The following is a 26,063-nucleotide window of genomic DNA, read 5'->3' as shown; positions in this document are numbered from 1 at the left end:
CAAACTCACACACTAAGTTCATGATGACTGCATCACCTGGCGTGGTAGTTGGCGCCTAAGCTAACTCTATTTCCCTTCTTGCGCGTCGCGAGGCCATCTTCAATAACCTCAAATTGACAGAGTACGCTTCTAAATGTAGCGTCTTGTGTGACGTCTCCGACAGCGCCGGATACGTTCCCACTTCAGAGTGCTTATCAGGCGCCTCTCATACCATGGGCGGACGTCGGACGAACGCATCAGACCTGCTACTAGCCCTTGACGCGCCCCCGCGACTTTCATCTTCACGTCCCTTCCATTGCTTTATTGGACTATTAGTTCTATAGAAATACCTTGCTGTAAGTCATGCTTTCACCCAGGAGCCGCGTTGTTCCGAGACAGGGCAATGCATTCGAAGAATCAGGTGTCCCGGACTCGGTGCTTCCCAGGGAAAGCATGTGTCTCGGATCCATCTTGCCTATGGCAGAAGACAATGAGTGAGCCTGTCACTCATTCACTGGCCAAGTCAATTCGTCCAAAGGCAGCGATGTGTGAGTCCGAGATTCTGCGATCACAGGTCAGGTACACCAATAGTCATCATCTCCGCTCTTCTCAAGGGTTCCGAGCTCATCTCTTACTACAAATGCAGCAGTAGGATACTCATACAAGCGCATCGCCGGGATTCTCATGACACCCACTGTGTTTTCAGGGCCCCTCCACATTGCACACGTCCTAACTGAGCGCCATCACATACCCCATATTTCTCCGTCAATGCCTCAATTCGAGCATTGTCCGGCCGAACAAGCTCGACGTCAATGTTACAACAACAATTAATGGGTACGTTTTGGTGTCTTCATACTCATGCACTGACAGCAGCCCAGACCTCCATCAAGGGGCAGCCGGATGTATTACTGGCCCTAGGTAAGCCTAGCATCCGACGATATATTTTGTGTTCCGTCCTCAATTTCACTTACATCAGGTGTGCTCACTTAGCAAGGTACTTTATCATATTCAGCCGTGACGCGGGAATGATGGCATTTGCGGAATCAATCATGTATTCACTCCCTCCTCTTTCCGTCATTTGACACGATTTCGCTAGCCCGCTCTGCGGCGAGATACATTGAGATTTAGATTCTAGCAGTCAAATGCCCGATTGCATAGTCGATCATCCTGTCGCGCGGCCTAGACCGTGATGTCTGCAAGGTCCGTGTAACACTATTTGTATCACGCAACCGCATTGAACATGACATTCTTAGCACGTAGAGCTCCCCGCCATCCTGAACAAACGTGGATGCACTTCTAGTGATGATGATCATGTCTCTGATCAAGGCCTTCATCTAGCCCGCTCAAGCTCCAAAAGCAGGGCCGCTCTCCGCCATGGACCTAGGCGCGGCAATCGTCTGACTCTGCAGCGCAGTTCTCATATCGCCAAACGCGGCTAGGCCGCGCCCGCCCTGACGCCAGACTACGCTCCTAATATTCGGGCAGCCGGGAGAAAGACTGCATGCGCACAATGATTCGAATCCCAAGCAGGCGGTGACAGCCCGCGGCGCATGGTCCCGTCGCACGAACAGGTCCCCTATTCAGGCGCGATGACTGTGCTCGGAGTCGACTATGATTCTTCCGCAGCACGAACAAGAACAAGAATGGAATGGCATGTCTCACCGTATGTTTCGGCGGCTCTTGCACAGGACCTAGGCCCACGGGATCGACCTTATACTCAGGGTGTGTGAGACGGACCGGTAAGCAAGGCTATCTACGACACGAAACATGAATCCTCATCCGCAGTCTGGCTTGAGGAGACGATCCTAGTGTGGGCCATAGCGGAACAGGAGTCAGCCAACAACCACTGATAACTGTATATTCCACTCTTTTTCAATGCGTCTCGTCTTATACTTACTATACGCTATGATAGTCCGCGTGCATCCGCCCTTGATCTATCAGCTCCCACATCTATGGTGTCACGATACTCTGCCGCACAAGTAAACCCCACCAGGGTACGGAGATCCTGCTTGTCCAATACGACGGACTGACACCTCAAGATCGCAAATGCGAACGTGCACCGGTCACTGAATCATGCGCATAAGCCCTTGTACCAAGTCTTGCTGTACGAGGCCTCGTTACCAGGAATCCGGGCGGGGTGTTCCTAGAACTGGAAGCTTTATACTCGCCTCCGAGCCCACTCGATAATCGAGGACTTTCCGCGAGAAGAGAAAGGGACATATCGAAGACGCGATAAATACAGATCGACACTGTCAAGCACGACCAGTCGCACACAACCGCCGCTCACAGCTCCGCTGTCGCCCGCGCCACGACCTCCTCAACCTTCTTGAATGCGCCAAGGATGTTCGCCTTGACCTTGAGCTCATCCAACTTCGCCGGCGCGAGCGTGCGCTTCTGCAGGATCGACGTCAATCTGTACACATCGGCTTTCCAGTCAGCACGCATTCGGAAGAGACACGCGATGGATGCGTGACGCACCGCTTCGTCTCCTTCTCAAGGTACTCTTCGCTCCCGTTCACGACCTTTTCCATCACCCGCACGTAGTGGCTCGCCGTGGGGCCGACGCTCGCCGCGAGCGCAGATGCGTCCTTGTAGATCGCATCCCGCGCCTCGCCCGCCGCGGCGACGAACTGCGACGCGAGCGTGTCGAACTCGGGCAGGCGACCCGCGAGCTCGGTGAGCCCGCCGCCCGGCGCGCGTTGCGTGCCGCACTTCTCGTTCAGGAACTCAACGAAGGCCTCCTCCGAGCGCGGGCCGTCATAGTCTTCAGGCTCGTCTGCGGGGATCGACGCTCGGTCATGCGTTGGCGGGTGGCCAGGGCCATGGGATAGACGCACCTTTGTGGCCCTTGCTGAAGAATTTGAGCGTGGGGTAGCTTTGCACGCCGTACTTCTCCGCGAGCGGCTTGTTCGGCGCGGCGTCGGCGTCCACGTTTGCGACAATGCACTGAGAGCAGCGGGCAGCCGGTTACGGCGCGTACGGTGCTAGTACAAGAGCATGATGGCGTACCTGAGACTCCGACGCGAAATCCTTCGCAATCTCGGCCCATGTCGGCTTCAGATTCTTGCAATGACCGCACCAGGGTGCGGTGAACGCGACAAGGACGTTGTTGTCTGAGTTCTGATCAACGGTAGTGTTAACATGCCGCTGCCACATTTGAGAATGTGCGGAGACTTACGACGACAACATCGTCAAAGTTGCTGTAGTCCAGAATCTTATAGGCAGGCGGTGGAGGAGGCTTGATGAGAGACTTCACACCAGATTTTGAGGTGACGCTGGAAAGCAGTATGAGCATATCTGGTATAGGCAGCAGCGTGTGAGGATAAGTATAGGGTCAATTAGTCGTGCCTCACCATCAGCGACAAATGTCGCCGGGATATTATAGATACTATCCGTGTGTAGCAAGATGTTGGCTGACTTTAATAACACGAAATATGAGGACTGGGCGAAGAACATAGGTGACCAGCAGGTCCTCCATATATTGTAGCACCCAGCCAAAGAGAAAGCTGGTAAAAGGGACACGATATGAATACGACTGAGGCACCGCCAGATCGTCGACGGCGTCTGCTTTCAGGAAGCCCCGGACGAGCGGAACGCTGAGGCAAGGCAAAGCCTGCAATATTCAGACCGACCGTGTAGATGTAGGCGCACAGGAGGGGGGGAGGCAAGGGAGGGAAGGAATCCAGAGCACAGGCTATCCGAAACTCACAAGTTGGCGAGGGCGTCAAGGTCCCGGCCACCCTCGTACTTCTCCGGCTCACCGCCGGCCGCGTTAAACCACTTGAGAGCTGAGGATGAGGCGATGCGTTAGATTACAAACCAGTGCAAGAGGAGTCCTACGCACTAGGAAAGCCCGTCACGCCGTACTGGCTCCCCAGTGGTCTGCCGACGCCGTCTGCATCTACTTTGGCGATGACGACCTTGTCCTTCGCGTGCGCATACGCATCGGCGAGTTGTTCGTAAATTGGGGCGAGGTTCTAAAGGATGGAACGCATCAATACTGCCATGCCTCCGGATGCGGAAGCACACCCGTGCAGCGTACCTTGCAGTGACCACACCAGGGCGCAAAGCTAGAGGATGCAGGTAATGATTAGAGGAGTTAAGGGCATGCTTGGAGCGCTTCTCCAAGCAACTTGAGCTACGCACAACTCAACGAGTGCTGGTTTGCCCTGGCCGATCACGGCATCGAAGTTGTCGGGGGTGAGTTCGATGACATTCGAGGCCAGCGCGCTACCCAGCGAGAGTGCCGCCGCCAAAAAAGAGAACGCGAACTTCATGAAGGTCGGCACCAAGAAGCAGTCGGCAGCGGGAGAGGGGGATGAAGAAAAGAGGAAAGAGAGCTATTGAGCGTTTGCTGTATGCGCAGACGTGGAGCTTTGGACTGCAGCGCGCCGCTGACAAATCAATCCTGGGCGTGTCATGCTTGCTCTGCGCCTCCATTTCCTATGCCTTCGCGACTACAACTCACGGGCCACTAAGGTCTGTTATAGATTTGTCTGCAAGCAAAGATCTTGCCCTCAGTCGGAACCGTGGGTGCTACTCGTAAACACAGTGTTCAGTGATCTGGGATATTTTATGATGTCTCGTAAAGTCCTCATTCGTTCCTGTCCGATCCTCTGTCGTACACTTTTAGTCTCTCGGCAGTCAGGTGTTCGTTATCTAGCCGTGGCCAGCCCTCATTTCGCACTTGCGAGGGAGCTGTAATCTGGTGTGAATTTACGGAGTTGGCCTACTCATCCCATGGCTGTCTTCTCTTTGAAGCTCTTCTTTTGTTCGGCGAGCCGAGGTGAGGGTTGCAGGGGCGGGTCGGGATTTGCAACGACGGCTGAGAGTGTATAGCAGGTTAGTGGGACATCTCTATAGTCGAAAAGCATTCACGGCTTCTGCGGCTCGAGCTGTTTCACCAGCGATGGCGTAAAGCCAGTAATCGTGCCCTTCGTTGGCACGTAGTCTGCCATGCCACCGAGCCTGCGGAACGTGTTCATTATGCTCGCACGGTGGCCCGTGTGCAAAGTGCAAACATTGTCACTTCCATTATTTGGATGTCGTTGCGGAGTCGGCCCAACACTAACAAGAGTCTACGTGAACACGCACGAAGGTGAGCTCAGACGGTATACGCTCTGTAACTCTTCTCTCGGAACTATCTAGACTTAAGGTTTGATGTTTAAACTCAATGTTCCCGTGTCGCCGGCGACTACCTAATCGGCGATTGGACGTTTTAGTGGTATCATTGCCATGCTGAAATCGCACTACAACAACAGTGTGTCTTAGCCGCCTAGCATATATACATAGGTAAAAGGTCTTGGACCTTACATTCGCCCTTCATCTAAACTTGCGGTCTGCACTTACTGAGAACAGCGTCATAGCTGTGTGAAGAACATGAAACTCATTGCGTGCGTGTATGATATCGTCCTTGCAGTCCTGGTGCTAACAATGAGAAATCAGAGTTACCGGTCCAACTGGAAGCGGGAAAACAACTGTAGTTGACACATCCACAAAAATATCTGATGATATATATTGATCTCGATGGTTCTAGTTCATCAATACCGTCACCGGCGGGCACCTTGAGATTGGGGAAAGTCTACAATCGTGTACCATCAGAGTGCAAACTGCGGAGTGCACTATTCGCGGAGAGCATGTCAAACTCATCGACACACCTGGCTTCGACGACACACACAGATCACAATCTGCGATTTTGAAAGACATTGCAGACTTTCTTGAACAAACGTGAGTGTTTTTGTAAGAAATGCGCGAGGCAGGGAAAACTGATATCAAGCTAAAGATACGAACAAAATGTAAAACTATCCGGGATCATCTACATGTACCGCATCTCCGATAACCGTGCCGGCGGAATTGCAAGAGAGAATTTTGCGCTGTTCACAAGCTCTGTGGGAGGGATGCAATGTCGAACGTTGTCATTGCGACGACAATGTGGAGCGGGATAGCAGAAGATGTCGGCGTGCGTAGAGAGAGAGAGCTGTCCAGCGAGACGTTCTACTTCAAGGATGCCACGGACCAAGGTGCTCGATTTCGCCGCCTATATAACACTCCTGCGTCAGCAGAGGAGATGATGGATATCTTAGTTGCAAATTCTCCTCGCACACTCCAGTTGCAAGGCGAACTCGTCGACGAACACAGGCCGTTACTGCGTACTTCAGCTGGGGAGGAAGCCAGCGGGCAACTGCGTATGCAGGCAAGCCGACAACTTTCGGGGATAAATCATCTGCAAAATGAGGTACGAGCAGCCAACAGCGACCCGACTACGATCGACCGCAGTGAGCAGGCGAGAATGCAGGCACAGATTACTGCCATGCAGGAGACGCTAGAAAGGATACGGGGAGAATTAGAAAACCTGGCGAAAGAACCACCCAGAAAACGCCCTAGGTGGATGGCCCGCGTTATATCGCGCGGTCGAAAGAAATTGGACGCCATATTCGTCAGAAAGTGCAGGGAGGGAGCAGGTTGCCTAAGTGACGGTGGTCTTGAGTTATAGACCGCTATACCGGAGAATAGTGATGTTCACAATCGGGCTTTGAGACCCAAGCCCGCCGAACCCTGCTTAGCTGAGGCGCATATAGCTCAGCACAAGTCCTCGAAAGACCCCCAAGGGGCCACAGAGCCTAGTATGCAGGCCTGGATTGAATATGAAGCCAGGCCCGGTGGCCAAAAGTGCGGCCCAAAATAGGGCTTTGGGCCCGAGCCGGGCCCTGAACAACACTACCGGAGAATACTGAATGTTATCAATCCCCGGACTTGCCCTTCGCCTTCATTTCCCTCAGGTATGCTTTTGTGGCTGTACACTCAGATCAACTCATTTGGCGGGGAGAGCTCAGTCATACAATGCTTCTTATGTCAACGAGCGCGACCGTGGCTCCTCAATCAAGTGTTCAGATTTGAGGGGTCTTAAGATTATGCAAGCGGTGCGTATCGTAATGCATCATGGCCATCGTTCTGACTCAAGAGTTGGCCCAAGGTAAGTCCATGCAGTCTTTCATTACTGGTTTGCGTATAATTCGCTGATACGCATGAATACTGGTACAGACGCAGGAGAAGCGATGTTCCCCAATTACACTCCTGCACAATAACATCATGGATATCCGGAGCTGGCGTAGGTTGAAAGAAACGGATTACACTCCGCTCACAGGAGACTAGGTCGATCCCATGTCTTCAAAAGCGACATGACCCGCACATCCCGTGCCAGAAAGGTCTCCTCCATCCTCTTCGTCCATGGCGACTCCAAAGCGGCCCTATATTCCTCACTTCTAGTCCCATCAAGCGTCGCCCACTCGTGCACTGCGAAATATTTCGGTGGCTCTTTCGTTACCTCGACACCCATATGGCCCCAGTCCTTCAGCCGGAACCGCCGGCTCCTGATCCATCCTCGGACCTTCGCAAGCAGCGGGATGTGCTCCTCATCATACCACTTGTTGAATTCCTCCTCGAACTCGGGTTTTGTTGTAATGAAGACGAAGGCAGCGTAAGAGGCGGGTTTGGCGGGGTCGAACAGCGCTGACGGCGGTGTAGTGGGGCCCCCATGCAGCTCGTATATCCTCCAGTCCACCACCTGAATTCGCTTCAGGATGTCCTTCTCCCGCTCGCTCCTCGTCTCCACGAGCGCCTTGTAAGACGGCTGCTGCATTACATCATACGATTCAAGATCATACGCAGCGCCGTAGGCGGGCTTTGTTCCGTCAACCGCGGCCCACCGCGTCCAGGAGCGGAAGGCGGATATGTCGACAAGAAGAGGGATGTGCTCGTTGTCGTACCAGTCATGGAACTCCTCTTCCGTGACGTTTGACCCGGGCTCGGAGAAGACAAACAGGATCGCAGGGGGCGCCATTGCGATGTTAGGTATGATCTACGGATTTGCGCATTACTACTTCGATTATATATGTCGTGCATGTGTTTACCCGTGCGGGGCTCTCTGGCGATGATAGGCTGACTGAGCCTGACCCCACGCATAATCCCGACATAGCGTATGTAGTATCACGCAAGCTAGCAGCGGCGCGAACCGAAGCTGCTGATCAATTATGCGTACACTAGGGTATTCAGTACTGCATCATTATATGACGCTTGTGCCATTTATATGTTTTACGACTCAGTGCGACAGCGATCCCAATGACAATAGACTTCCCCTCGCAGATTCATGTAGTTTTCGACGAAGGTGGAGCAGAACCCACAGCACGACATGGTAGCGGCGCGGAACCAGTACATAGCGCATATATGTAGACGCTCGGCCCAAGGACGTGGTTCGGAGAGGTCAGCCTTCGTGTCTCCACCTCGACCTGGGCGTAAGCTTCTGCAGGGAAACCTATTGTTGTTAATATTGTTGAAGTGCATGAGATGCAACGAGGCGCATAATCAGCACATCTGATTGGTTGTACATGATATCACTGTTTTCAGACATACTAGTAGGGCGTCAGTTCGCAACGATGTCGTCGCATCACCCGTACACGACTGCGCGTGCAGCAACGGCCTGTCAGCCGACACACAACTACGTTGCTTCAAGTCCACTTATGTCATAACCATCTATTGCAGCGCACATCCCAAGCAGTACGCCACAGACAACGAGCAGAATATGTCGCAAGGGGGAAGTATCACACAATTTCCCGCTGCAGTGTCTGTGGGTGGCATCAACATTGTTCTGGATTCCACTGTGTTGATTAATTTTGGTGCAGCACAAAAAATCAACAGGAGGATTATTGTCTCCACTAACATCTCTACCAGCCAAAGGACCAACGCTTCCTCTTGAAGTTTGCGAAATGATCATTGATTCCGCCGCAGAATGGTCTGCGTCCCTCAACGGAGACTGGGAATGGGAGGTTCGTCAGCACTACTGGCTTGCCTGCTCACTTGCCGTGTTTGGGTGCCGAGGAGTCTGCACAATCTCGTCCAGCAAGTCAAGTTCGAAGAGCGCAGCCAACTCGTCGGGTTCGCGCGGCTGTTGAAGAATAGGCCATATTTATGTGCACATGTCAAGGTCATCGAGATCAGTGACAGCAAGACAATTCTCCAGGTCAAGAAGCACAAAAAGTGGCAACTACTTGCGACTTTTCCGCTGATGTTCGCGCGCAAGCTGCCCGCCGTGCACCGTATCTACCTCGACGACGGGCCACTGCACACCACGCCAGTCAGCCCATGCTTCCATCCGAGCCTCGCAGAGTTCGCATCCATTTCCACCGTCGTCGTTCGTGACTTGACTTTCATGTCTGTTCATCCGTTCGTCCGCCTGCTCTTGTCCATGCCGGGTCTCCGCGATCTCACGTGCGATGGGCTTCGATGGCCTCAGCATGATGTAGAACGCTCTCAGCTTCCGTTGCAGGCGTCCAGCCCGCAACTTTGCGTGCTCAGGCTGCTAGACAACGATGTGTCTCCTGAGTCCACCAGGAATGCCGCATATAAAGACATAGCAGAGACCTTTGATATTATGACGATTTGTCACACACTCGCGGAGTTCCATCTGATAGCACAGTTGGAACTCGTCCACTTCATCGACACGGGCTTAAATCGGCTCGTTAGTCGTCCCGAGTCACGTCTTCGTGCTCTATCCCTATCACTGTCTGCTGGTGGGCTCGGAGTGTACGACATCGACCAGCCCGACTTGCATGATTGGGGTGTACAGGCCGACACCCAAGTTCGTGAGTCTTACATGCCAAACAGTCTCCCACGATTTGCTGATTAGACAATCTCAAGAGGCAAACATTGACCTCAGCAAGCAAACAGACCTAGAGGAGTTCCACCTGACCGTTGGACACCTCGACATCGAGAGAAGCTGCACATGGGTTGCCGTACTGCTCAAGCAACTCGAATTACCCCGTCTGCGGCAATGCTCATTGAGACTTGTCTCGCCATCGGATGCCGTGAATGTATTGGCCCGAGTGTCGCTACTCTTGAGTCCAGCGCTGTGCGCCTCAATCGATGCTGCGCTCACTTCTCTGCCGTCCATGACCTTGCAGCACGTCCAGTTGCGCATCGAGTGGTACACGCACACCCGGACGGGGAGCCCACAGGAGCGCAGCTGGCGGATGCAACTCATGTCACGATTCCCAGCCCTGAGCAACCGCGGCGTTCTTGCGTAAGTGGTTTATGCGTTGCTTTTGCGGGCATGTGCATGCTGATAATATGTGACTACGGAACACAGCATACACATCTCTTTGGAGGACATTCCGTCTTGGCTTGTAACAGCTGAGGATCACACGTAATGGAATACCACCAACTCTCCATTGTGGATCCGCGAAGGGAGGGCCTAGGACTCGAAGCATGTGTTATGTATCACTACTCTTACTTTCCGTTCTCGAAATGTGCTCACAAGACTCCTTGCGGCCGACTGGCAGTTTCTTTCGATATACCGTGGCTACCCTTATTCCACAAATGAAAAGCAGTGTTATGGATTGTATGGAGAAAGAGAACGAATCGCTACTACTAGTAACAGTGACGCCGCTAAACATAATTGTATTCTAGTTTGAGTGTGCGTAGCAAAGGTTCATAAATCATAAAGGCTGTATTTGGTAGCGCCGCTCGGCCTACACCTCGGCCCTTCTCCCAAAGTATGAGGTCGAAGTGTATGCCTTCCATTTGAACGGCTAGGCGGCGCTACGGTATACAGCGAATGAATTTAGTGATATTATAGCAAACTAGGCGTTACCGATAACAGAAAAGCAAGCATAGCAAAATTATACGACTGATACGCTGAGCGGTCTGAAGAGCGAAGGTGTGCCCCTACGACCCGGCGCAGTTGCCACTTGGCCACATTCACATCCAACTACATGTCCGATAGAGCATGCAGCACGTCCTAGTAACATGCTGGATCAGACCATGACTCAAGGTGTAACGAGTGAGGACGTACCCAAGCATCATCATCCCAAGGCTTCACGCCTTGAGAAATGAGTTCGCTGACTTCACTCCGAGTGAAGCCGAAGTTTTCCGCCCTTTCCTCCCATTCATCCTCGTCCGAGGCCTCTACAGTGTCGTCGAAGCTGTCTTGTTCTTCATCATCGTCAGCGATCCTATACCCCGACTCAAGCTGTCCGTTCCGGCGAATGGCATCCGTGTACACACGCTTCCCTCCCATGCTGGGTCCTTGTCCATGGGGTGTAGATGCTCCTATATCACCTTTCCAGTAAGATTGCAGGGTCCAAGCATCCAAACGCCAATTCCTGCGTTCACCCAAGGTGCCTCCGATCAGCTCTCGGGTCTCAAAGGACGACAACACTCCGTAAGTGACCAGGAGCTGTGCCCTTTCCTTTAGACCTTGAACTCGCGACTGATTACTCCACCATCCATATTGAGGTAAGTATGTCTTGTCGTGTGCATAATAGCACTTCGCGTCTCGGAACTGACAGAGGCCTAGAATCCATAGTGCACATACATTTCGTCCCCTGGCAAGATGAATCTATGATGAGGTGACGCATCTTTATGTATCAGGCACTCACAACTCATCGCGGACACTGTAGTCATCTGGCGCATGCTTGAAGTAACACTGTGAGCCATGACGGCAACCGCTGTGGTTACTGTACCGGCAAGGGATACCGTTGCCCTCATGCTCAAACTCGCTAAAGTCCGATTCAGTCATGATATCGTCCAAGGGGTCATCTTCCTCTGGATGAATCTCGTCGTCCTCAGGAATTATGGGTCTGATCTGGGGTACTATCCTGATTGTTTTCTCTAGCTCCTCGCGAGCTGCAGCGGATGAAGGGTCCTGTCGAAGGACACTGCGAAAATCTGACACAAAATGAGAATGAGGACACATTTAAGTCGCTAGCATGCCTTAGATAGCGATGCCTTACCGAGTATTGCATCTACATATTCTCCAATTTCTCTCCGAGCAAGCCCTCGTCGAAAGCGAGCTTTAATCATCTGTGGGTCGAACGACAGCGCTCGGTCTGCTGCACTCTCCGCTTGCTCAAAACTGAGACATAAACAAGCAGACTTGTAGTAAGACATCGACATGGGAGCTTCGCCCATGCAATACGCACCACTGCATCTTGAGAAGAGCTGCAGCCAGGTTCGACAAGTATATCGGCTGCGGTCCATAGGTAAGTGCTGCCCGCCTGTACATTTCAGTCGCTTCTGGGTAGCGCTGCTCCCTGAAAAACTGATTTCCCTGAAGATATACAAATTATCTTCGAAGTCGAGCAAGAGTGCTCAGTCGAACCCACCTGCTCTCTCAGTTTTTCGGCAACCAACCGTTTCTGCCTAGACTGATGAGCCCTCTTAGCCGCTCGTTCAGCGATATCCTCTTCTCGTGCACGAGGGGTTATGGGTGTGCTACGAGCCACCGGGAGCGGCCGTTCACTGTGGGTCTCTTCAGTTGCATTGTTCCCGGAAGGACTCATTGTCACTGCTGTGCCGAACTTCCTTGGTCCTAAATCCCCGGGTTTCAAGGAGACGCCACACATCTCAATGATGAGCCTAGTAGCTTCTTGTTCGGCATTGACATCACCAACGAAGCCTAAATATCCCTTTCCCACAGGAGCCCATGCCGCTGGGGATTCGTCGAGGAGAGCGCCAGTTATGGGCATAGACTCGAAGACTTGCGACTCGGTGCGAGATCCGCGCGTAGGAACGTATACGCGATGCTGGCGCGCGACACCCTTCAGATGCGTGGCCTTCATGCTATATGCTTGGAAGAGAGCGTCTGGCCGCAGAGGCGAGGGTACTCCTACAGGATTGAGGGCGAATGTCGTGCGATGGTACGACCCTGCATCCCAAGAAAGCCCCCACTTCTGAAAGAATGGCTTGAATTTTCCGAACTCGAGCGACGCCCCGAATTGATCGGCGAGGATCACTCGCCTGCCACCACGCGTGTACTCGATCAATTGCTGAACGAGAAGGGGGTGTTCAGCGACCTGAGAGTGAGTGACAATGACAGCATGGGGAGGCGGGCTTGCGGATAGGTATGTGTTGACAGCGCTGACAGTGAATGCTTGTTGAAGGATGGCATTTTTGTGCAAGCCTGAATACACCTGACTGTCTTCGGTGAGACATGTATAATGACCCTCGAGTCGTATCAGCAAGACTGTCGGCTTGGAAACATTGTTTTGTGAAGTTGCCGCGCTCGACATAGGTTTTTGAGGTGGACGATATTCCCATTTCGCCTTTTCCTATCCATTGACGACTTAGTTAGTGCGTGGGAGCAGAATAAAGAGCTTACTGTGATATCGCGAGGCACGGAGAAAGCGCCAGACGTCTCGTAGGCTACTACTGTGTTCGGTGCAGAGAACATGGCCATGACCACCTCCGTCATCTCGGGGCAAGGGTTGACCGTGCCGATGTAGCCCATATAACCCCTGCAATTGTGCATGAACACCACTGGCGCCTCCCCATTGCCACCGATCTCGCTCGGTACATTCATGTTGCTGGGCTGAACTGGGAGGTACACGGCATCATTCCGTGGGATGTTCTTCAGGAAAAGGGCTTCTACCGAGCATCTCGTGGATAAAGATTGTGTCTTGAGAGACGTGATGCTAGAGTTCAGTTCAATTTCCGCAGACGTATATGAGCCGACTCGACACGGTAGGTTCAACTCCTGCATCAACTGATCCATCGCCCGCCACTGGGTAGGAGCGCTAAGTTGGCATGCAAAAATGACTGTACCACCTCTTGCATACGCAGCAAGTCGTTCAAGGATTCTATTGTACTTAGGATCGAGTATAGCAGTGGTCGTCACGACGATAGCTTGAGGTATGTCGTCTTTGAAGAGACGTTTCTTGGCTTGACTCGCAGTGATCGCCTCTTTGACCTTGGCCCTCGAGCGAATGGCAATCAGGATGTGCTTATTCTTCTCTTCTAAGGCCGGTGTTGTATCCAGTGACAATAGGAGGATGTAAGGTCTTGGTGCAATGAGCCCTTGGGAAATGAGAGCGGGTCGACTTGTCATTGTCGAGCGAGAATTAGAACAAATTTAGTGGAGAGAGCTCAATAGGTACAGTCGCGTCCAGTTGCTGGCAGCGGCGCTGAGACAATGATACGCGAGAGTCGAGACTACATATACGAGCGCGGCTGTCACGTGATCGCGTTAAATCCCGGCTGTCGGGCAAATCACCTTGACACGGATACCCACCACGTACTGTAATCCTCCACGGGTTAAGTCGCAGAGACATGATGGGCACAATGGAGCCATTAAGTCTGATAGCCATCGTGGAGAATTTTCGAGGTCTTGGGACAAATGCACAGCGTCCTCCTTGTAACATTATCACTGATCTCAGGGTCTCAAGGTGAGGTCTCCCAGCACCTTGAACGCTCAACGCGTGATTTGGGTCGATTTGAGTTGCCACGAAGGCTGTATCGCATAGTTGAAGAGCATAAGTCATGTCTCGCGTTGAAAAGGGTCAAAGATTGAAGACGTACTATACTAAGCCTCGGGTTCGCAGTTTGGGTAATAGAGAAAGAAATTCACCGCGCCAGTGAGCTTCCTGATCACTCTGAGTTGCATTAGAAGGACGACTATCGAACAGGAATGTCACACGTTGCAGTTGCACATAGCGATGTTGGGAACCCGAAAGCGCGTTGTCTATGGAAGAGCATATTCTGTAGCTGAACAGCTGCGAGGCATGCCCTGGAATATCGACTCCAGGCCCTACTTCACGTAGGCTTACAGTGTATTCCTGAACTATGACAGACGTGATCTGCGAAAGCAGAGCCGCAATCCATTCGCATTCATCTCCCTCCTCGAGGTCGACGATGGATATGTGGAATCTCTCGAGGTTCGAATTTTCGCTGAGGTCCAGATGCCTTTCTGCGAATGATCTTCACTGCGAATAATCTTCAAACCACAACCCTCCAGGTCAGCGCCAAAGATGACTTACTCAAAGTGTCATTGGCGCTGGTATTCTTTCATAGCCACCAAAGACAAAGAGAGCTCGCGGCCAAGAACCTGAGAAATTTACCCATATTCATACATGACAGGCTCTCCATCAGGAGGGAGACAGAGCATGCACCTCTTCAAGGGTCGAGACTATGGTCGTCGCAATTGTATTTCTGTAAGCAGACTGCCCTTCCGATATGCCGAATCTTGGTCTTTTGAGTCTGATGGTCGAAGGGTAAGGGGGGGAGTTGGCTCGATAGCGTGCTGCGACCAGTGCGCATCCCGGAACTCCAGTTCACGAGGACCCGGTAGAGCTAGAACCATTCCGATGAAGCTGTCCACCGACGCGAATGCGATGTTCGTCGGCTGGAGGATTGTAACAGACTCGAACTCCAGGAGACAAGGATGGAACAACGAGGGAAGAGTGATTTTGTGAAATGATCCGTCCAGTATGTGAAGGCGTTCAACGACAGGCAGACGTCTGGCAAGCATAATGGGAAAGCTGGTTGTCCTCTGCAGAGTAACATCCGCAATCGCGAAGATCTCGATGCGATAGATGAAGGGCCCAAGGCAAGGCCAGGTCTTCAAGAATCGCGCAAGTTCAGCGACTTGACATTGTGCTCTCGAGGCGACGTTCCGCAAGATATTGCGGCGACTGCGAGGTAGCCATGCGTGACAACTAAGCGCACATGCCCGCAGAATCAGACAAATGTTGTGATTCCAGACTCCCCCAAGTTCCGCGACTGCATCAATGACGGTCTCGCATATCTCGAGGAGAAGGGTAGATACGAAGAAAGTAGAAGGCCCGGCCTAACAGGCAAGCGGTGGGTTACTTGCTATTAGCGCTTGCTCAAATCAAGCAACACAGGAGTCTGCGGTGCTCACAAGGAGATGTGGTGACCCCGGCGCGCTCCATCATCGAGGGATGTGAGGACATCACTTTCTATGAGGATAAATGGAGAAGTCAACTGTTGAATAGATGGTCGTCTCAGAGAAGTCCGTCGTGAATGTCGGCCTGCTTTGTACAACTGAAGCGGCGCAGAGCAGACGTCTTCGCGGGCCATTCAGATGAACACAGCATGGGAGATCAAGGCGCGTGTTGACTCCGTGATGCAGATGTCAGCTGAAATATGTATACCTTGAGTCCTTGGCCCGTCTGGCACTAGAACAACATGCAATGTATTTGCCTGTCTGTCTGTAACGACACGTTGTCAATGGACTCGTGCAGTTGAGTATTGATATGGGATGCACGCACCATTATCTTCTGCTATTGTATTACGCGACAGCTTAATGTAATCATATAGACAGTACACGTCTCCATAAATTGACGACCTTGAATCTGCGGCCAAATCCCATCGCAGAGGATGCGAAGCAGGGGAGAGATATGAGCACATTTGTGACTTGAGTTTTACACTATGTTACATAAACTATCTTGTGAATGACGCTATGGTTCTGAGGCCTGCAACGCTTCCTTGATGCGATATTCCCAGTATCTGTGATATAATGAGTCATAACCGGCATGCACCTACGACAAACGCATACTTTTTCCGCATCGTATCAAATTCATTCGCCAGTAATTTCCAAGTCTACGTCGAGATACTCACATCAGTCCTACCGTTTGCATACAGTGTGGCTGAGGACTTACTTCCACGGCCTTAGGTATCTGTGACCCACCTTCCTGTTCAAATGTGTCCGCAAGGAATTCTAAGGCCATCACGCATGGTAGCTCTGCCCCTTCTGAGGGCACTGGGTTGTCCAAGTCAACAACATCGATCTTCTCGACGCTAGTTGCGGTGTATGGCTTTACAAAGGGGGAGAGTGAGGCATACGGCGTTCCCGTATGTCCAAGCACTCCCCGCAAGTAATTCCATGCGGATGGATTGTTCGGGGCGAGAGCGATCTTCTCCTTAGTGAACCTGGTGGTGCATATAGTCGACGAGTGAAAATGGCGGACCACGGGCAGACTCACGTTAACTCCCTCCGCAAGATTTCCTCCCGATCCTCATCCCCCTTCCTCACACCGCTCCCCCACACAAAGAAGAATCGATGGTGCCACGCTGAGTTGTTCCGTACGTCCCGCTCGAGCAAGTTCTCCGTCCAAGCGCGCTCGCCACTCCACAAAAGGTCCTCGTCGTTGAAGTGCGCGAGTAGCCACTGTCGGTACGACCACGTATGGTAATTCTTCGTGTCAGCCTCGAGTGCACGAGCGATGAAGGCGAGCTCCGCCGCAGCGGCATCTACGGAGCGCAGGGCAGTGAGCAGCAGCCGGCGATGGTGCCAGACCTGGTACGTCTTGAGGAACTCGATTGCGAATGCGTCCATAAGACGAAGCTCATCCTCGAGGGAGGACTCCAACGCGATAAGGGTACGGTAACGGTATTGCCTGCGTCCTGGTGTGCAAATATTGATCAAGGAGGGGCGCGAGAGAGTGCTCACCATGCAGAGTAGTGCGCAGGGTTCAAACGAATTATGTGCTCAGTAAGCTGGAGCACTCGTGGGCTCATCTCTTCCGTTTTAACGATGCCCCGAAAGTAGTCCGTCGCATCTTGGTCTGTAGATGCGTGCAGAACGTCAGGTCTGACACCACCAAGTCCCCAGGAGAGTTTCAGACGGACATTCCTCCGAGTAATTGATGGGAGCGAGTGCGTCCACGTCTTGATACTGTGGAATGGGGACAACGTCGACCCATTCAGGTCGCTCAGAGTATAGAGGCAGCTCGTCCATGTCGATAGCTGCAAAGGCCATGACAGAAGAAAGCAACTTGTAAATTGATATCTTCAACTGAGTTTGATTTCATTGCCTTCTATTGTTTCATCGACGGCACAACACTTGGGTATATTCGGCAAGACAATAGAGTAGTGCGATTTCAGAACAGTATCAATCAGACCGGTTGGCTAAGGTATGGTAATACACAGCATAGGAGAGACAGTCCGTGAAGGAGACGCGCAGCGATCAGTGACAACTACGTAAGATAGAACTAAGCAGCAGGAGCGTTGTTAGCCGTATAATCCTGCGAAGAAAACTTGAGTTTATGCTTTTGCAATCAACTTATGAGGGAACAAGCTTACCTCCATCTCGGCATCGAGATCGGCCACCGTCTTAGCAGGCCTCTCGTTCTTTCTCCTGGGTCCTCCGCGCCCACGTCTCGGGCGTCCACCAGTTCTTCAAGCGAAGTCAGTCACAACACGATTGTAGGCAACCCTTTGGTGAAGACGAACCTGGTGACTTCGGTAGCAACCGCGGGAGCTGGAGCAACACGAGCGGCGAGTGAAGCCGGAGGCGCAGGACGCGTAGGGTCCACAACAATCTCGATCTTCATGGGACGCTCTGTCGGAGAGGCGATGTCGATGACAGATGGAAGCATCGCGGGATAGACGACAAGGGGAAAGTAGAGTTCATTAGTCGGCTGTTCAGGGTAGCGAAAGCAAGTAAAGGGAGGGATGGCATGCCAGAAAGGACGTCGAACAACCGCACTGTGCCACAACATACGCATTGCTGGATCTTCGTGTTCTCGATCGCACCCACTGGGATCATTAGCCACGAAACCTGGACGAGCACACCTCACTCCTCCAACGAACAGACCTAGACTCCACACCGACCCTCCTTCCGAGACCCCTTGCCCACACCTTCAAGGCTCGACAACGGATAAGCCTTCCGTGACCCAGCACATCGACTGGATGTGAACCGGAGACGCGACTAGAAGTCGACGGAGAAGGGCCAGCGACCAGCGAAAACTCTTTCTGCGCCAGAGGGAGCTTGTTCATCGTGTTAAGGGCACCACGCACAACGACGCGGTTCGCGTGAGAGAACCATAAGCAGGCAAGCTAGACCAAATGGGATCGAAAGAGGTGAGAGTAGTCGATACTAACTTCCATCAATGAGTCGATTGTTGTATTGTTGAAAAGCCTTGGTACCGTCGCCGCGCCGCTGAAACTGAACAGCAGCAACGCCTTTGGAACGACCTTGACTGTCATAGTGCAACGTCACGTCACGCAGGGGTCCGACAGTGGTGTGGAACAATTCCTGTATATGACTTGAGACGAGCGATAAAGTAGATCCTAAAGCAGAACAAACCTTGACTTGAAGCTCGTTCACATCTGGGGGTAGGTTGGAAACGATAATCTTGTCGGAAGGTTGAGCGGCGGTGGGGGCAGCGGTCTTCGTGCCGTTGGCAGCAGCATTTGCGCGTGCTTTGGCAATAGGTGCGGTCGGACTACCTAGAACCTGGGTCTTGGCTGAGCCGCGTCGATTAGTGGTGCGACGGATGCCCTTGGGGCGGGTAGCGATGATCTGAACCGAGGGCGGTGAGCGCGACGGACGTGGCGTCGACGAAACTGTGTATACCTCGTCCAGAGTCTTATCCATTTTGATACTAACGCGTTTTCGTAAGGGTGTTGCTGAGTGTTGGACACGTCGACGACCTGAACGTCGAGAGTAAAGGTGGGCTTGAGGGGATGATGGAAGGTGGCAAGGGCAAGAGCGAGCAAAAGCCCAAGCGCGCAGGTCTTATATTTGACGCGGAGTTCCAAACCGCGTTTTGTAACCTTATCCCTCGCATTATCTCTTGCATTGTCTTCATCGACTTTCACAATTCGTCCCGCGTGTCTACCCGAGATCACTCGCCAGCATAATGTCTAGAGGAGGGCGAGGTGGAGGAAGGGGAGGGGGGCGCGGGGGATTCGGAGGAAGGGGAGGGTTTGGTGCGAACAGCCTTCCACCAATGGGCTTGACCTTCGCCGACATTCAATCCCTGTCTCGAGAAGCAACTGCTCTCTATCCTGTGTGTAATTTTTTACTTGATTGCTGTGATGGCATTGAACCGCTGCTATAGCCTCTGGACCCCTTGCCAGTGCTCACAGAATACACTGACGAGGAAAAGAGAATATGCGAGCTGCAGATCGGCTTCTCCACGCGCCTACGCCAGTCTGCGTATTATATTGTTGAACCCACCAAATCTACAGGTGTGCTCATATCTGTCGTACGTGCGCAGCCGCCGCTGACTGACCAGAAGTGTAGAGCTTTCTCGGTACTCGGACAAGTACCGCCCGTCGCCAGCCTCACAGCCCAAACTGAGACGGGAGGACTTGCATCAGCCTTTCTTCCCACAAGATGTATTCGAAGGTTACTTCAATCCTAAAAAGCGGAAGGCTTGTCAGTATTTTGATATATACGACGTCCGACGTCTGCACCATACTCATGGATCTACCATTCCGCAGCTGACCTAAAAGGACCGAAGAAGCGCATCAATTTGGACAACCTGGGCGATGACGCCGAGGAACAGGTACGTTCTGGAGTCCTGCCTTGTTCCCGATAACGCTCATATACACGTTAGGAGAAGTCCGGCGATGAGCGCTCAGAGGCTGGCTCGCAAGCCCCGCAGTCCGACTACGATGTCGATGAGGAGTACGACAACGATTACGCTGAGAATTACTTCGATAACGGCGAAGGAGACGACGCCGATGATCTTGGAGGTGGTGGAGGAGAAGATGGAGGGGGAGGTGGTAAGCTACCGCGTCTTCTATTAGTTGAGCACACACTGATCCGTTGCCCATTTATCCCAGGATATGATATGGAATGATTACCAAGTTCTGTTGGTACACCGAATGAGATCTGTGGCAATTTTTTGCTGTCACAACAGGATGTTCCTGGTCTGTAACGTGTTGTCAGAATACACCAGGTTTCAAGGCGTCTCCGTCTTTTGAGACTACGAACAACCCTCCTCCGAGAACGATATTGTGTGTTGAGCAAACTTCACGACTACTAGGTGTGTCGCGAATGAACACAAGTTTGGGGGTAGAGTCGAAAGCTCTCGAGACGCATGCCCTCAATCTCTCGCTGTACGTCGTCGTTTCGGTGACAGCCAGATCCGTACATTTATTACGGAATGTGACATCTATATTACAATGATGGTCGCAATACCACAGATGTCATGAAGACGTACTGTCACCCCTATTGAATCGGACCATGGGACCTTGTCCAACCGCTCAATTTATACATTTAAATACTCAAGAACCTTCTCACTCGCCCGCTCTGACATACTTTCTTACTTCGAAGTGATTGAAATCCGACACAGGGAATTCTTCGGAGCACGAGCGCACGTGATCGAAAATGCCAAGTTCAACGCGCTGAGACGAAACAACTTCGTCGTCTCCTTTCATCTTCAACTAGTGTCTTGTGGGCCTGATCCTTGACTTTTCTTTTTCTTGAACGATGCGTTTCTCCTCGCTTACCTCGCTCATTTTCCTAGCAGTGCCGGTCACTGTCTCCGCTTGCGAGGGCGAATGCATCGTTGCCATCACGAATGTGTTCCTCGGAAACTATACCGCTCCAATCAGCGCTGTGATGGACAGCGTGGTAAGTCATCCAAACCACTCGTCTCGGCTGCTCCACGTTGAATTGTCGACTTTTCGGTTTCCAGGCGCAGCAGATATCCCATTTCATACCCAGCAATCGTCTCGAAATCACGCGCGCCTATCTCTCCCCGCTCGTCGAAGCGTACAACAAGCAAGCATACGACAGCATGGAGAGGGCGATCTTCCCCCAGTTTTTCCACGGCAAATGTCAGCAAAATGGCGTCGATCCGCCTGGCTGCCCGAACCCTGACTGTCCCGTCGTCTGCGGCACGCCCGGCTCGATGGTTCACTACTACTCGACGCTGCGCGAGATCGCGTTCAACTGTACGCGCGATTCGCTAGTGGCGCTCTCTGCGCCCGATTCGCCGACCTATGCGAGTATCGAGCGGGCGGTCACGGAGGCCGCGCAGCGAGAGCACTCTGCTCGCGGGAGCCGGATATATCCTCGTACTGTGGCCAAATCTTTTGGTTCGAAGTCCTCCGGTTCTGGCAGCTCGCACAAGTTGACTGGAAAGCCTGGGTACCGGACTGCACCTGTCTCTGCTCCTCATAACGACACGGTTCCACAGTCTATGTCGACAAGCTCTGGCTATGGCAAGGAGGTCTTGGTCCCCATTCTCGTCAAGAGACAGTCACTAGACGTGCAGACCGATCTCAGGGCCGTGATGGGACAGACTGGTAACATGCTCCTCAACGCATGTAGCGGGATCGACGACAACGTGGAGAGCCTGTCGCGCTGCAGCTGGGAAAAGCCTATGAAGGACTACATCTTGACTTTCCCTTAGAATGTGGAAATGTGGAAATACCTCGACCGCCGTATGTTTGTCGTCGTCGCTCGCTATTTTTTTACATCATCATGTATCGTTAGACTAGTATTTGTAGCACAATACACACTCTGAAACATCTCGAAACCCGCCCGGCCACCTCACTGCTTGTGCTTCATCAGTAAGCATGCATATAGTTCTTGGTAACAGATCCTGAGGGCCCGCAGGCGACCCTCACCATCTAAAAAGCAACGCTGAGTGATAGTACTAGTTGAAAGATACGCTGCACTCGAGGTTTCGACATAGAACTGACTGACAATATTCATTCAACCACTGATCATACAAGATGTACAGAGGCCTGATACCAGTACAGCAGTAACTGTTCAGTGCGACCGCCTTCCGCCAGCCAGCACTTCCATAATAAACACGCGACATCCAGCCTTCTCCCAACGCCCCTCCCACTACCGCCAATCGACCACGACTCGCCCCCCATCTACGGCGACAATAGCTTGGTCCACTGTATTGTACGATGCAGAGTTGGAAAATTGAGGGTGCGGGCGCATACAGGGGATGCGATACAGCAATACAACGGAGGGGAGGATAGACGATACTGTTGCTTGGATGGCAAATGGAGCGTGGAATACGGTGGGTGCGGTGGCCGTTGATACAGAATGCGCGGCCGGCCTCTACTGTGCACGGTCGGGGCCTTTTTGCGATCTGGGCATGGGAGCGAGGGCAAGGTGAACCAGAAAAGTGAACTGAGACGCGAAGGAAACTGAGGGGACCCAGAGCCGAGCGCAAGCGGAAACAGATAGACACATGTCTATGTCATGATATATAGGACTAGAAAAACAGGCGTAAGGAGCGTGATCGGAGGCCGCCGGGCGTCGACAGGGAATCTTATGTACAGGCGAAGCGAGCCCAGCCGTGGAGAGCGATTGGGTAGCACCGACGCCCCGGCGATGTGGACAATTCGAGGTGTTGTTTGGTTGTGCGTATACGTGTGTATATAGGCAATCGGCTGTGCAAAGCAGTCAGGAACAGAACCGCACCAAAGTCAAGAAGAGGCACTCACAAGCGAACCATCAACATACACCGGCGGAAAGCCCACACGTGTCGTATATACAGAAAGAAAGAGAAAGAGAGATGGGGCTACGGGGTGGAAGATGAATAGGGAATCAGACTATAGTATAGAATATGGCGCCGACAACCTCCGCCGCAGGGAACCCGCAACATCGGCCGACGACTTTGTATACTAGTGCACAGGGATAAATGGAGACAAGCGATGATGCTGGTTTGTATTGATACACCTGATGCAACCCGCCGACGCTGAAGACGACGGGTCAAAGGGGATGAGGGGCGAAGATCGAAGACAGAGTATCCTTAGCGGATAAGAATAGATCAACGCGCACCACAAGAACGGGAATGGGAGGGCGCCGATGAGGCTACATTAGGTATGATGAGGGACGAGTAAAGGAGACCGAGGATACGAGCAGAGTCCCACAGAAACCCAAGACACACGACGGCGACGCGAAGCCAGCCAAGAATAACGAGACGACAGATAATAGTCCCGCGGCAGCTTGTCACCACTGCCGAAGGTGGATAAGTTAGATGGCGGCCGCCCTCCGACAGCCAGGCGTTTTATGTATGGTTTTTCTTGAGTTTAATGTGCTGCCAATCTATCGTTTTCCTGTTGTTACAACGCGGCACCGAGCGCCGCGTGAGCATGAAATGCGATGCGAGGATGCCGGGATACGAGAGCATGCACGTGTGAACTGGGTGGTAGTGGCACAGTGGAGATGCGAACGGAGACCGAGTCGAGGAATATATAGGACAGGGAAGGGGAAGGGGAGACTGTGACCGCGCTCACGACCCGGCAAGCATGCAGAAGCACGAATGTCGGTGGGTGTGGGCTAATACGGTGCCCAGACGTCGAGGACGGTGGGGTATGAATGCCAGCGTCGACGACCGACCCAGCAAAGGGCGGGGTATCTAGAGTTGAGCAAGAAAATAGATGAAAGCGAGGTGGGAGTGTCCTTGAGCGAATAACCGAAGACCGAGTGTTGACCGAGTGAAGTACGCGTGATGAATATCGTACAATGTAGAGCTGAAAAGAGCCGGCGACCCAGAGACGACTGAACCCAGGGCGAGAACCGTGAGCCGAAATGATAATGATACCAGAAGGAGGAATGTCTGCTGTACGGCCCGCAGCCGTAAAAAGGCGGCAGATGCGAAGGCGAGAGCGAGACGACGATAATGGACGGGTATTACGGCGCTAGGAGGTCGACGAGTGATTAACCATGGATTCAGAGTGGCAGGAGCGTCTATGGTATCGGTAAATTTCAACTGGAAGAAAAATGAGCGCGGGTTTCAACTTGATCGCTACGTGCACCTTACGTCTACATTGGGAGATTTCTTCAGTGTGTACAGTACATCAAAAAGACGGCGGAGGTAGCTCCTCTGGGCTAGGAGAGCTCTGGAACATCGAGCCTGCAAAAAACCCAGGTTGAGGAGCAGAGGAAGCATGACCACCCTCGACAGCGTTCATTGCCGTCAGATCCGTTGACATCCTGCGCCTGGAGCCAGGCGCGGGGGACCTGTCGAAGGTAAAAACGTCGGGCGTCGATGACGATGACGAATCCTCGTCCATGGACATGTTGAACACGCCTTCGCTCGGGACACGGCGGTGATTGCGACGACGCTGGGCAGGAGTCGGGGTCGACGTCGGATGCGGAGGAACGAAGTAGGAGCCGAACGCCGAAGAGAGCGGTGCAGTACGGGGAGCAGAGTGGGCGCTGCGGTCAAAGGGCATGGCCGGACGGCGCGCCTTCCCGCCCTTCACCGGAAGGGTGCTCACCCCCTTGACAGGAGTAGTGCACAGATCCCTAATGGGAGTCGTCGGCGGGGTCACATCGCTGTCGTCAGCCAGGTCGGCCGAGTCATCGCAGATAGGGAAGCCGTTCCACGAAAGGTCGTCATCTTTATGTACTGACGTGGCCTCCAACTTTGGTACAAGCGGATCACTAACAGTACCCACGAGCGCGGCAACCCTCTCCTTTCGTCGCGGGGCCGTCTTAGGAGGCGTAGGCGTCGAGGGCTGTCTAGAGGTCAGCTGGCGGCGGCGGGCTAGTTTGCCCGACGGCTGCGTCAACTGGGAAGGCAAACGGAACGCCGGGCCCTTGGAACCAGCCTTCGCTGGGTCAGAGGGAGGCGCATCGCGCGTGCTGGGGCTAATAACGGCGAAAGGATCGGTCGGGTCGACTGCCGCGACAGCGACAGCGGGACGAGAGAGCTTCGGTGAGCGTTTAGAAGAAACCTCTGCCTGCGAGGGTATCCTAGTACTAGGGGGAGGAGATGGTTGGTGGGAAGGTCGTCGCGCAGGGACACGAGAAGAAGAGGATGCGCTCCTGTGGAGGTACGTAAGGTATGTATGTGTTTTCCGTGCACGCGATACAAAGTTGAACTACACCAACCTTCGCGCTTTGGCGGCCTTGGACGCCTGTCGGCCCCTCAGGGGCTTGTCGGCGAGCACACCACTCGAGTGTTCGCCGGCCTTCTCTAGAGCCTTGTCGGATGTAGCAGAGTTGACCTTGGGCACTAGACTCGCAGGCTTCTTAGCGTCCTCGGAAGATTGCGCCAGCGCGTGCGTTGGTTGAGGCGACCTCTGCTGAGGCTTGCCTCTAGGCGGTGTGCGCTGTTGCTGCTGCTGCCGCGGTTGCGACTGCTGCACAACATGGGAGCGGGGGACGGACTGCAAGGGCTTGGAGAGGGATAGGAGACCCGGCGTATGTGTTGGCCTGACCACGACAGGCGCTGACGGCGCCCGTGCGTGGGTCGGACGGAACAGGGGAGCAGCGAACATTTGTGGTGGGGGCTTCTGGATGGCGAGCATGGCGGCGGGAGTGTCGGCGGGAGGGGCTAGGGCGACGTGCGCGACGACGGCGACGGAATGGTTGCGAATGAAAAACGAGGCAGGGTGGGATAATGGGAAGGCTGGCCGCTGCGATCGGTCACCTGTTTTCTATCAACCGCCCTCCAGGCGGAGTTTGAACTTTGTCCTCGTGGATAGCGCTCCACAGCCGAGACATCCGCGCCTGCGGTGGCTGACGGTGGCTGCCCCCGCCACGACAGCAGACCAGTCTGGTGGGCGTCCATCTGCCA

The 26,063-nt window shown here is 53.1% G+C and overlaps 12 protein-coding genes across 12 annotated transcripts; 4 read left to right on the top strand and 8 right to left on the bottom strand.

The window, feature by feature from the left end:
- Window positions 1-2,262: 2,262 nt before the first annotated feature.
- On the bottom strand, window positions 2,263-4,256 carry POSPLADRAFT_1146066 (hypothetical protein; the record flags this gene model as incomplete). The annotated part of the gene is made up of 9 exons (XM_024485879.1): window positions 2,263-2,392; window positions 2,458-2,755; window positions 2,817-2,925; window positions 2,989-3,099; window positions 3,158-3,254; window positions 3,689-3,767; window positions 3,824-3,956; window positions 4,022-4,049; window positions 4,126-4,256. The coding sequence occupies 9 exons, from the start codon at window positions 4,254-4,256 to the stop codon at window positions 2,263-2,265; spliced, it is 1,116 nt and encodes a 371-aa protein (XP_024337994.1).
- A 1,102-nt stretch (window positions 4,257-5,358) lies between these two features.
- POSPLADRAFT_1047446 (hypothetical protein) lies at window positions 5,359-6,472 on the top strand (the record flags this gene model as incomplete). Its single annotated transcript, XM_024479289.1, has 5 exons — window positions 5,359-5,372; window positions 5,399-5,432; window positions 5,516-5,706; window positions 5,762-5,854; window positions 5,875-6,472. 5 exons carry the CDS (start codon window positions 5,359-5,361, stop codon window positions 6,470-6,472), a joined length of 930 nt encoding a protein of 309 aa, XP_024337993.1.
- A 645-nt stretch (window positions 6,473-7,117) lies between these two features.
- Window positions 7,118-7,819, bottom strand: POSPLADRAFT_1146734 (hypothetical protein; the record flags this gene model as incomplete). Its single annotated transcript, XM_024485975.1, has 1 exon — window positions 7,118-7,819. The coding sequence occupies one exon, from the start codon at window positions 7,817-7,819 to the stop codon at window positions 7,118-7,120; it is 702 nt and encodes a 233-aa protein (XP_024337992.1).
- A 922-nt stretch (window positions 7,820-8,741) lies between these two features.
- On the top strand, window positions 8,742-10,181 carry POSPLADRAFT_1047444 (hypothetical protein; the record flags this gene model as incomplete). The annotated part of the gene is made up of 4 exons (XM_024479288.1): window positions 8,742-8,801; window positions 8,876-9,617; window positions 9,640-10,054; window positions 10,121-10,181. 4 exons carry the CDS (start codon window positions 8,742-8,744, stop codon window positions 10,179-10,181), a joined length of 1,278 nt encoding a protein of 425 aa, XP_024337991.1.
- Window positions 10,182-10,741: 560 nt separating this feature from the next.
- POSPLADRAFT_1058125 (hypothetical protein) lies at window positions 10,742-11,050 on the bottom strand (the record flags this gene model as incomplete). The annotated part of the gene is made up of 2 exons (XM_024481001.1): window positions 10,742-10,771; window positions 10,826-11,050. The coding sequence occupies 2 exons, from the start codon at window positions 11,048-11,050 to the stop codon at window positions 10,742-10,744; spliced, it is 255 nt and encodes an 84-aa protein (XP_024337990.1).
- A 1,318-nt stretch (window positions 11,051-12,368) lies between these two features.
- Window positions 12,369-12,788, bottom strand: POSPLADRAFT_1103525 (hypothetical protein; the record flags this gene model as incomplete). Its single annotated transcript, XM_024483244.1, has 1 exon — window positions 12,369-12,788. A coding segment is annotated over one exon (420 nt), but the record flags the coding sequence as incomplete, so codon positions are not given.
- Window positions 12,789-15,037: 2,249 nt separating this feature from the next.
- POSPLADRAFT_1097494 (hypothetical protein) lies at window positions 15,038-15,301 on the bottom strand (the record flags this gene model as incomplete). The annotated part of the gene is made up of 1 exon (XM_024483149.1): window positions 15,038-15,301. A coding segment is annotated over one exon (264 nt), but the record flags the coding sequence as incomplete, so codon positions are not given.
- Window positions 15,302-16,229: 928 nt separating this feature from the next.
- Window positions 16,230-17,509, bottom strand: POSPLADRAFT_1146357 (hypothetical protein; the record flags this gene model as incomplete). The annotated part of the gene is made up of 6 exons (XM_024485919.1): window positions 16,230-16,278; window positions 16,328-16,371; window positions 16,431-16,701; window positions 16,755-17,168; window positions 17,222-17,336; window positions 17,401-17,509. 6 exons carry the CDS (start codon window positions 17,507-17,509, stop codon window positions 16,230-16,232), a joined length of 1,002 nt encoding a protein of 333 aa, XP_024337987.1.
- Window positions 17,510-17,762: 253 nt separating this feature from the next.
- POSPLADRAFT_1047442 (hypothetical protein) lies at window positions 17,763-19,150 on the bottom strand (the record flags this gene model as incomplete). The annotated part of the gene is made up of 6 exons (XM_024479287.1): window positions 17,763-17,795; window positions 17,854-17,947; window positions 18,004-18,112; window positions 18,655-18,808; window positions 18,860-19,075; window positions 19,130-19,150. 6 exons carry the CDS (start codon window positions 19,148-19,150, stop codon window positions 17,763-17,765), a joined length of 627 nt encoding a protein of 208 aa, XP_024337986.1.
- Window positions 19,151-19,373: 223 nt separating this feature from the next.
- Window positions 19,374-20,481, top strand: POSPLADRAFT_1040387 (hypothetical protein). Its single transcript, XM_024477736.1, has 6 exons — window positions 19,374-19,565; window positions 19,617-19,746; window positions 19,802-19,936; window positions 20,002-20,066; window positions 20,118-20,286; window positions 20,347-20,481. The coding sequence occupies exons 1-6, from the start codon at window positions 19,416-19,418 to the stop codon at window positions 20,361-20,363; spliced, it is 666 nt and encodes a 221-aa protein (XP_024337985.1). The 5' UTR covers window positions 19,374-19,415; the 3' UTR covers window positions 20,364-20,481.
- A 514-nt stretch (window positions 20,482-20,995) lies between these two features.
- Window positions 20,996-21,923, top strand: POSPLADRAFT_1047457 (hypothetical protein; the record flags this gene model as incomplete). Its single annotated transcript, XM_024479294.1, has 3 exons — window positions 20,996-21,139; window positions 21,204-21,553; window positions 21,632-21,923. The coding sequence occupies 3 exons, from the start codon at window positions 20,996-20,998 to the stop codon at window positions 21,921-21,923; spliced, it is 786 nt and encodes a 261-aa protein (XP_024337984.1).
- A 2,413-nt stretch (window positions 21,924-24,336) lies between these two features.
- Window positions 24,337-25,794, bottom strand: POSPLADRAFT_1058119 (hypothetical protein; the record flags this gene model as incomplete). The annotated part of the gene is made up of 2 exons (XM_024481000.1): window positions 24,337-25,309; window positions 25,376-25,794. The coding sequence occupies 2 exons, from the start codon at window positions 25,792-25,794 to the stop codon at window positions 24,337-24,339; spliced, it is 1,392 nt and encodes a 463-aa protein (XP_024337983.1).
- Window positions 25,795-26,063: the final 269 nt, after the last annotated feature.

The sequence above is a fragment of the Postia placenta genome, assembly GCF_002117355.1.
Source record: "Postia placenta MAD-698-R-SB12 unplaced genomic scaffold POSPLAscaffold_9, whole genome shotgun sequence".
NCBI classification, from domain to species: Eukaryota; Fungi; Basidiomycota; class Agaricomycetes; order Polyporales; family Adustoporiaceae; genus Rhodonia; species Rhodonia placenta.
The sequence above is the reverse complement of the archived record's forward strand: the minus strand, read 5'-3'. Positions and strand labels throughout refer to the sequence as shown.

Bases quoted from the DNA above. Each gene is read 5' to 3' on its own strand.
- POSPLADRAFT_1040387 (XM_024477736.1), top strand. From the start codon at position 19,416: ATGTCTAGAGGAGGGCGAGGTGGAGGAAGGGGAGGGGGGCGCGGGGGA. The intron at 19,566-19,616 runs GTGTGTAATTTT...CCGCTGCTATAG, and splicing joins AAGCAACTGCTCTCTATCCT to CCTCTGGACCCCTTGCCAGT. The intron at 20,067-20,117 runs GTACGTTCTGGA...TATACACGTTAG, and splicing joins GCGATGACGCCGAGGAACAG to GAGAAGTCCGGCGATGAGCG.